General features: G+C 42.3%; 1 protein-coding gene across 1 annotated transcript in view; it reads left to right on the top strand.

Moving 5' to 3' along the window:
- The first annotated feature begins 719 nt into the window (after positions 1–719).
- The window catches only part of TMEM26 (transmembrane protein 26), a 48,118-nt gene continuing 39,740 nt past the window's right edge, over positions 720–9,097 (top strand). The window contains exon 1 of the mRNA XM_047072820.1: positions 720–910. Coding sequence (XP_046928776.1) covers positions 720–910 — 191 coding nt within the window. The remainder of the gene's footprint in view (positions 911–9,097) is intronic.

Raw genomic sequence — 9,097 nt, 5'->3', positions numbered from 1 at the left:
TTGGTAACACCGTGCCCAAAGACTGCAAGTGACCTGGACCACCTGCCCCCTAAATGCGGTGCGGGGAGCTCTCAGAAAGCCCCGGCGGATTCCCTCCCCTCCCGTGAAGTTTTCATTCTCCAAGCGGCGCAGGAACAGCGTTTCTAAAACTGCTTGGACAGCGGATTCTTTGGCCCTCCTGGGTTCCATCTCAGAGTCACTGTGAGAGCGTGTTCCTGTAAGAGTGAGTGAATTAAACCACTTCGGCGGAAGAGCCAGGGAGCAGATGCCGCAGATGTGGCCCCCTTCCCTTTCCAGACTCCGTAGCACCTGGACCTTCACTCCCCTCCAGCCCTCGGAGAGTTTGGGGGAAGCCCCTGCGGGTGGGACGGGCTTGAGGGCCGGGATGGAGCCTGACTCCCGGCATTGGGAGGGCAGTGGGCAGCGCTGGGGAATAACGCCCCGGACCCGGAGCCCCGGCGGCACAGCCCCAGACTTCCTGGAAAGCCCAACAGTCTAGACGTGCTGGGTTTAGATTCTCCCCTCTCCGAGAGTTCTCAGGAAGTTTGGGGGAGGGGCGAGCCGCTGTCTCCCCTTCGGGCGCGGGAGGCTGAGCCGGGACTGCGGCAGCGGCGGGTCTCCAGCTGTCACGTCCCCGCCCACGGGCGGGCTCCGGGGCTCCCGAGAGGGGCGGCCGGGCGCGGGCGGGGGGCGGCGGCGGGCAGAGCGCGCGGGCCGGCATGGAGGGACTGGTCCTGCTCAACGCCCTGGCCACCCGGCTGCTGTTCCTGCTGCACTCGCTGGTTGGGGTCTGGCGAGTGACCGAGGTGAAGAAGGAGCCGCTGTACTGGCTGCTCGCGCTGCTCAACCTCTTGCTCTTTCTGGAGACTGGGCTCACCCTCAAGTTCAAGCGCGGCAGAGGCTACAAATGGTGAGCGCACCCCGGGAAAGGGCGGGCGCGCGGAGTCCCTGGGCGCTGTGCCCTACAGCTCGCGGGCAGCCCAAGAACCCATCTCCCCGCAGCCCGCCGATTCCTTACTCGGGTACGGACCCTCTTTGTCCTCGCCCGGAGCTTCCAAGGAGCGCGAGACCTTGCGCATCTCTGGGACCCGCCGGAGTACCTCGCGGTCCCAGGGCTACACAGGGAAGGCTCAGTCGCTGCCCGGTGTCACCCAGTCCCAGGTTTGGTAACTTGGAAGATATGAAAAAAGAAAGGAGGCGCTTGCCTGCTCTACAGAAGGTGCTCCAGAGAGGGGGAGTCGTGCGGCAAGGGGGTGTCCATGTGCCCTGCTCCCTGGGGTGTGTGAGTGTGCATTCGCATGCAGGTGTGGGGATGGCTCCAGAGAGGGGGAGGTGTGGGGCAAGAGGGTGTCCACGGGCCCTGCTCCCTGGGCTGTGTGCGTGTGCACTGGGGAGTCGTGGGGCAAGGGGGTGTCCATGGGCCCTGCTCCCTGGGGTGTGTGCGTGTGCATTCGCATGCAGGTGTGGGGATACGTTTCGCTGGGCACCAGCGACTTTTGTGAGAGCTTGTGTGCATAGAACAATCTCCCAGGGTGAGAAGTCCCTCGAAGCACTTCTGTGCCTCTTTGCTTCCTTTAGCCGGGGGCCCTGGCATGGCACCCGCTTCAGGTGTCCTGGTTCCTTCCGAGCTTGGTTAATGGTAAGTTCATCTTGTCAAAGAAGGGTTGCCATGCAACCTCAACCTGCAAGAACTGCCTGACGTTTTATTTGCTCCCTGAAGATTTGAATGGAATAGAAGAATTGAGAAAAAGATTATTTTGCCATTTACAAAGAGTTTCCACCTCCATCCCTCCACTCCCAGGAGGTTTTCATCCCAAAGTTCTCCAAGTTAGGCCTCTTCCTATATTAATTTTTAAAAACTAAAACTATGGTCACATAAAAATTCAGTAAAATGTTTGCTATACATTAGTAAAAACAAAACAAAAACAAAACAAAACAACAAAAACCACCAGTAAGTCTGTGTTTTCATATGTCGATACTTTTAAAAATACCTAATCTACAAGAAAATATTATTAGTCAATTCAAATGTTACATACACGATGGCATTATAGTTAGCCACCAAATTAAGGGGAAAGAAAACCCCTCTCTATAGTTTTATAGATTAAGCTGCAAAAGGCTGTGTATTTCGTGACAGTTCAAGGATGAGATCCTGTTGTCTCTTAAGATGATGTGAATCTTGCTTAAATTTTCCACTGTTGAAAAATTTCTGGAATTATCAATGAGAAAATTATTCAAGTAGAATCCTAATATAACAAAAATAAGGATTGGAATGTTACTATCCCTCCCTCTCACTATGAACAGCTTATTAAGCAGGAGAGATTTGAGGTACTTTCCAATGTACCTTTTAAGAACGTCAAAAAAAAAAAATGGCATTAGCTTCCCCCAATAAGCCTTAGGGTTAAACAAACAGAAGCGGAGAAAAGTGTTCACGCAGCAGGTCATGTGAGATTTATTTAGTTTTTTACTGATCAGTTTTAAGATGCTAGGGTAGAAAATACCTTCTGTAACAGGAGCATGAGGTCTGAGGCTGAAAAGTGTTCCATGAAAGATAATCTTGTCACCAACTATCACAGCTTCTGGGAGAAATGTCAACCTTAGAGGAAGGACCAACTCAACCAGCCCTAAAATATCCTCCCTCAATATACTCCCTCCAAATATACTCCCTCCAAGAGTAAACCAGAGGCCTTAGCTCATGTGAAGTCAAAATTCCTCTTCAGTTGTATAGAAATACTGTAGCCAGTTGAAACTTTACCTCCATGTCTATACCATCATTGGCAGCTGATTCAGACTGGTATGTAACTTACCACTAAGAGAGGAAAGAGATTGGGGCAAAAATGGGTGATCAATGTGTAGAATTAAATAGGGAACTGGGGACGTAGTCATGTGTGGTCTCAAGATCAGAAGAAAAATGGAGTAATCTGGGCTTTCCCACGTACTTGCTTTGAGGCGTTGAGTAAGTTACTTAACCTCTCTCACCCTTAGTTTCCTCATCTATAAATACATATAGGTTGTTATAAATCAAGTGAAATAATATATTTGATAGTCAATGAATAAAAAAGGAGTGTTTTTTCTAGATCCTAGGGTTTTTCTTCTTTTTCTTCTTATTATTAAAAAACACTTTGTGTCAACTGGACACATTTTCTGTCTGTACAAGTCCAAAACCTTTACTTGAGGGACTGGCCAATAAACCATTGATTCAGAATCAAGAAGTAAAAAAAGAAAACATTCTCACCTTTATTTCGGAACAGTCCAATGATGTATACTGTGTATTATAGCACTAATTCAGAAAAATTGTGCTGGCTCCATATCTAGACTAATATTTTAAAATAAGCAAAGAAAACAGTAGATTTGGCTTATAAAATTTCAGGAACAAATGAGTCCTTATAAATAATGTAAGTAGAAATGTGATTGATAATGCTTTGTTCTACTGATCTTACCAAATGCTTTGTTCTATGAGTCTGCAAATGTGGTCATTTTTTGTGGTGGACAAAGTTCACACACTATTCTGTCAAAAGGAAAAAAAGTCAGAAGATGGGATGCTTAAAAAATATAGAAAAATATAGAAAATTATACCTGATATAACATGGTAACAATGAAAAAGGATTTGATTTGGGACATATTTCTTTTCTGGGCTGAAGTTTTCTGAGTAAGGCAAGGCATAGTTTTTGTTATATGTGATTGTTAAAAAACAGTTTCAATCAGAAAATCAAGACTGATGAAATAAAAAAAGAGATAAGTACATGTTATGACAGTGTCTATATCTGTATACAGGAAAATGCAGATCTATCCATCTATCCATCTATCTGCATGCAGATCTATATGTTATATGCTTTTTGATTCATTGGCCTTACATTTTAGAATCTACCCTATAGATCCAAAAGTACTCATATGTAAAGGCATATGTACAAAATATTAATTTCCATTTTGTACGTAGAAAATAAAGCTAAAAACAACCTGATTATCTATCATGACTGTTTGAAAAATTGTAATATACTCACACTATATATAGTTTACTGGTATTAAAAATAATGAGCTAGAGTTTAGCTATTGACCTAGATGGATGTCTATGGTATGTTGTCAGGAGAATAAAGTTACAGAATTATTTGTATTATAGGCTAAATTTTTAAAAAACTTGTTAAAGAATTATCCTTTGTATCAATTGAATACATTATCCATTTATAAGTCAAGAAGAAGAATAAGAAGATGAATCATTCCCATACTTAAACTCAATCAACTAATAAAATAATGCCTGAATGGTAGATTAAGGTCTGTATACACAAGAGGTGAATGATTCTTTTCTGGAACATCGGATCCATGAACCTCCGTTAGACTACTCAGAGCTACTTTGAACATTGTTCTTTTTACTAAAATGTGCACGTGGCCCCAAGTAAATCAAACTTACAGAAATCATGGAATGATACATTGAGCTATAGAGGAAAATGTGAACAAAGTTTCCTAAAACATAGCAAACATATTACACTTGTCCAAAGAATGTTTCTTTAGCTATCCTTTGGAAAGGAAACATGGCACTAGCACTGCTGAGCTCAGCTGTCGGGGGACAGCAACATTACATCAACACTAATAACTTACAGTTGGACAAGTTTAATGTGTTGGAATCCTATAGAATAGAGAGGGCAAGCCAACGGACACATCCCCTGTTAAGCTCAATAAATGTGTGCTAGTAGAATTCGCTCCTTTTCACCTGGTATTTATTGATTTCATGTGCATGTTCACTTATATTTCTTTAAGATGGAGACTAGTATCACTTGCTGTATTGTTTCTTGATTTTATTCTCTATGGTCCAGTTAACAATTCAATAGATCCATGAATTACCATTTAGGTAAAGTCAAGCACAAGACGATGTTTCTGTTGATTTTTTGCCACTACCGATCAGGTATTTTTCAAGGGTTAGAGAAATGACCAAGACTGTGACAAGTTTGAAGCCTGTTCACATGAAAGCAGGAGGTATCTAAGAATAAATAGAAATCTAAGTTGAATTTATTGGTAAAAGTACAGAATTTTAAGCACTGAGCTTTCTTCCTCAGAATCCTAAGCATATAAGGTAAATATAATTGAGTTAATAAAATACTTCACTTATTTGGTCACCTTTCTTCATTATCTCTCTTTCCTTTTTCCTTTATTGAGTTTAATCAGATGTTTGTTTGTTGAATCACCTAATAAGTACATGCAATACTATGCTAGACACTGTGTGAATAGGCAAAAGAAACAGAAAACAAACACACCTGAGATTTTAAAATAAAGGGTAGTATTTTGATTAAGTGCTCAAATGTGTGGGAATAAGAATAATTATGAATATTTAGCATTTGTTGACGTGCAGGCTCTTTTAAGTGTCTTACACAGATTAGCCCACATGACCCTAACAGCAACTGCAACGATTTTCTGTTTCTCTGTCTTCCCCCATTTTTAGATGAGGAGACTGAGGCACAGAACTGTGAAATCAACTGAAGGAGCAGAGGTATTAAGAGTCCAACAGTTTAGAGGAGAAAAGATGTGACGAAGTGTACTGGGGATGGGGTGGGTAGAGACAAGCGATGTCATGGCATTTGAGCTGGATCAGGAAAAATGGGTAAGAGACAGGAGTGCAAAGGCTGTGTAGGTAAAAGATATCCTGAGGGAGGTGAGTGTAGGGAGACTTGAGCAGATTTCTCCGGAGGAAGCACACAGCCTTATGATTCTCGATTCAACAAAAATATCTGAAACAGCCAATATGTGTTAGACATTGAGTGTCAGGAATATGGAAGTGAATAAAATGGGTGAAATCCTGCCTGGAGGGAACTCACATTTGGTCAGGGGACTCAGAAAATAAAGAAGTAAATAATAAACAAGTGAGCTAGTAAGTAACAAATGAGTGATCAGAACTCTGGAGGCTTGAGTGGCAGGAGTTCCAGATGGATGAAGCAGCAGGGGAAGATTCCAGTGGGTGGTCAGAGCCTCACTGGGGAGGCAGCATCTGAGCTGAGTCTGTCAGGAGGAAAAGCCAGTGTGGGAAGAGCCGGGGAAACACAAAAGAGAGAGGGAAGAGTTAAGTGTGCCCTGGGACATTTCTGACACACCCCCAGAAGACAAAAAAAACTGGCTTTCTTTTCTACTCTTCCTTATCTCTACTCTTCCCCATGTCCTTTGCCAATACAGAAAAATTCCTTCTGGATTTTATACTGTTACCATATCTTATTTGAAGCATCATGTGTTAGCAAATATCTGGGTATCTCCGAACTCAAAATAGGAAAGACGAATTAAGAATCAGAAGGGATTCTATCCTAAACTGGTTTCAAATTCAAAACAGTTTTGTAAAAAACAAAAACAAAAAACAAAAGCTGAATGAAATCTGTTTTGAATACTCAATTGTATTTGGAAGGTTCAACAGCAGAGATGGAAACCTAGACTTGACAGATGCCACATGAAGCCTGATCTTGAAGGAGTCTTGGGTAGTGTAGGAGAAATTCTTTGTCTGATGTTAATTCTGTAGTGTTCGACAAATTGTTTACAAAAATGCCAGCGAGAAAGTTGGGAAATAAAAGCATTCTTCTCCTGCTCATCTTTTTGGCTATCAGAGAGGATGAAATAAAAGGGTTTAGAAGCAGACCCTGTGATTTCCATATGGCCAACTTGCACACTGGACATTCTCCCTGCAGATAGACTATTTCTTTTATTGTTTGCACTTGCTGTCCCGATTTCCTAAAACCTCTCTTTAGCTTTTCAGTTATTCTAGTAACACTTCCGACAGTGCACTGGGTTTATCAGCCCTGTCCGCAGTGTGTGTACAGTTTTATAATACTTGTCTTCACATGTGTTTGTGTGTATGTGTTTTATATCCTGAACCTTGAGCCCAATGCATGAGGATGACTTAAATTTGCATGTTTTTGGAGGCACACATTGAATGTTAGCAGCAAATGACTTTGTTTTTAGTGATCTGAGTCATAGCTTAAGAAGAGTCTTACCCTCACTTGAATTAGTACTGTGCTTCACTCCCAAGAAAAAGTCGTATTTTCTTCTTTTATTTCACAATGGACTTGGGACGAAAGCAATAATTGTGTCTGCATAATTAATAATAATTCTAAAAGAATGGGACCCCCAGGAAACTGAACCATTAAGTGATGGCCATGCTTTTTCCATGAGTATGTTCAACTGAGACATTTAGAACTGAAAATTATGGTTATAATATTTTGTAACTTCTTGTACTTGACAGGAAGAGAAGCAAAGTGCAAATTGGTGTGGGCAGCTCTCGTGAGTCAGTATAAATATATCTTTACTTCTAAATTCCATGCACTTCCCTTTCTCATGGTAGTGCCATTATTTGCATTCAGCATCAGGACAAATCTGAATAGTTTAACTTCTTTTCCAACAGTGGAACATTCACTTTTCCATCAAGGTTTATCCGCCTCACGTGCACATCCCTCACTACTCCAGAAGGTCCTCTGAAGGACTGTTATCAGAAGAGTTAGATCTAGGGTATCTACATTATTCTGTTAAAAAAAATCAGTGTTTTGTTTTGAAATAAAATAGGGTTTTTATATGCAAGTATCAAAAAGTGTTCTTTGAAAGTCACATGGAAATAATATTAAGGACATACAGATTGTTGGTATAAAATGCTAGTGTGGGGACTGATTTTATAAATTTTTTTAAATGTTTATTTTTGAGAGACAGAGAACGAGCGGAGAGGGGCAGAAAGAGAGAGGGAGACACAAAATCCCAAGCAGGCTCCAGGCTCTGAGCTGTCAGCACAGAGCCTCATACGAGGCTCGAACTCATGGACTATGAGATCATGACCTGAGCTGAAGTCTGATGCGTAACGGACAAGAGCCACTGAGGCGCCGCCTGATTTTGTTTCTTTTCTCTGAGTATGAATCCACAGTAGTTGTTTAGGAAGGGGTATTATATTTTATCCTCGATTTGTCTGACCTCACAGAGCCAGCTGGAATACAGCTAACAATGTTGTGCACTTATCAGAATAACAATTAATATTCCTTAGGGGGGAAAAAGTGCTCTCTACCATCAGTGCAGCTGCCAGCCCTTGTTGGGTCCTTCAGTATTCCTTTACTTTCTTATTTCCCTGAATTAGCCTCCTATCTCACACACCTGTTTTAATCCACCTCGAATAGCTTCCTGATAAATTGGCTGTGCCATTTTCTGACAGTGCGTTAACAGTAGTGATGAGTATGATGATGAAGGGGACGGTGATGGTGATAATGGGGGTGGAAACAGTTATCAATTACTGAGTACTAACAATACTGCAAGCCTGCTTTACATCCATTATCTCCGGGAATCTTCGCAATAACCCTATGAGTTAGTTTTTATCTTTTTTTTTCAGGTTTCTTAAGGTTTATTTATTTTTGAGAGGTAGAGAGCGCAAGTGGGACGGAGGCAGAGGGAGGGGGGACAGAGGATCCAAACCGGGCTCTGCGCTGACAGCAGCGAGCCCGATCCTGGTCTTGAACTTATAAACTGTGACATCATGACCTGAGTTGAGGTCCCTCACCATCTGAGCCATCCAGGTGCCCCATGAGTTAGTTTTAATCTTCATTCCCATTTTACGATGAGGATACTGCTGCACAGCAGGACTCCATCACTTATGTAAGGTCGCAACTAGTTATAAAAAAATCACAAAAACAATTCCTAGCATCCACTGAGTCCTCACATTTACTGAGCCAAGAATTCACATTGTCCACATTACCTGATTTGGTCCTCATCATAACCCCAGAGGTATTATTCTTGCTTCTCCTGGCAAAGGAGGAAGCAAAACCTCAGAGAAGGAGTCTCCATCCCAGCACTGAACTCCATCAGCCTATTTCTTGTGCTCTGCATTCAACATCTGATTGGGTTTTCTCTGTGGAAAATACAACTACATAAATTTTTAGGATCAAGGATTCCCGATAGCAAAGAAAGGGTCAGAGTATTTTTCTATTTTTCAAACTTGGGTTGGCAAAATTCTGGGGGACCTGAAAATGAGCACTGGGATGATTTTGCCTAGTGCAGACTTTGGGAAAGTCCAGACTACACATGGACGTGGCTCAGAGACATACTTGCACAAGCAGACATACTTGTAAAACCAAAATAGGATGTGAAACAAAACAGAAGA

This window comes from Lynx rufus, unplaced genomic scaffold (assembly GCF_022079265.1).
Source record: "Lynx rufus isolate CCGP_SWC_20201006 ecotype Redwood Valley unplaced genomic scaffold, mLynRuf1.p SCAF_11, whole genome shotgun sequence".
In the NCBI taxonomy this organism is placed as follows: Eukaryota; Metazoa; Chordata; class Mammalia; order Carnivora; family Felidae; genus Lynx; species Lynx rufus.
This window is presented reverse-complemented; position numbering and strand designations above follow the sequence as displayed.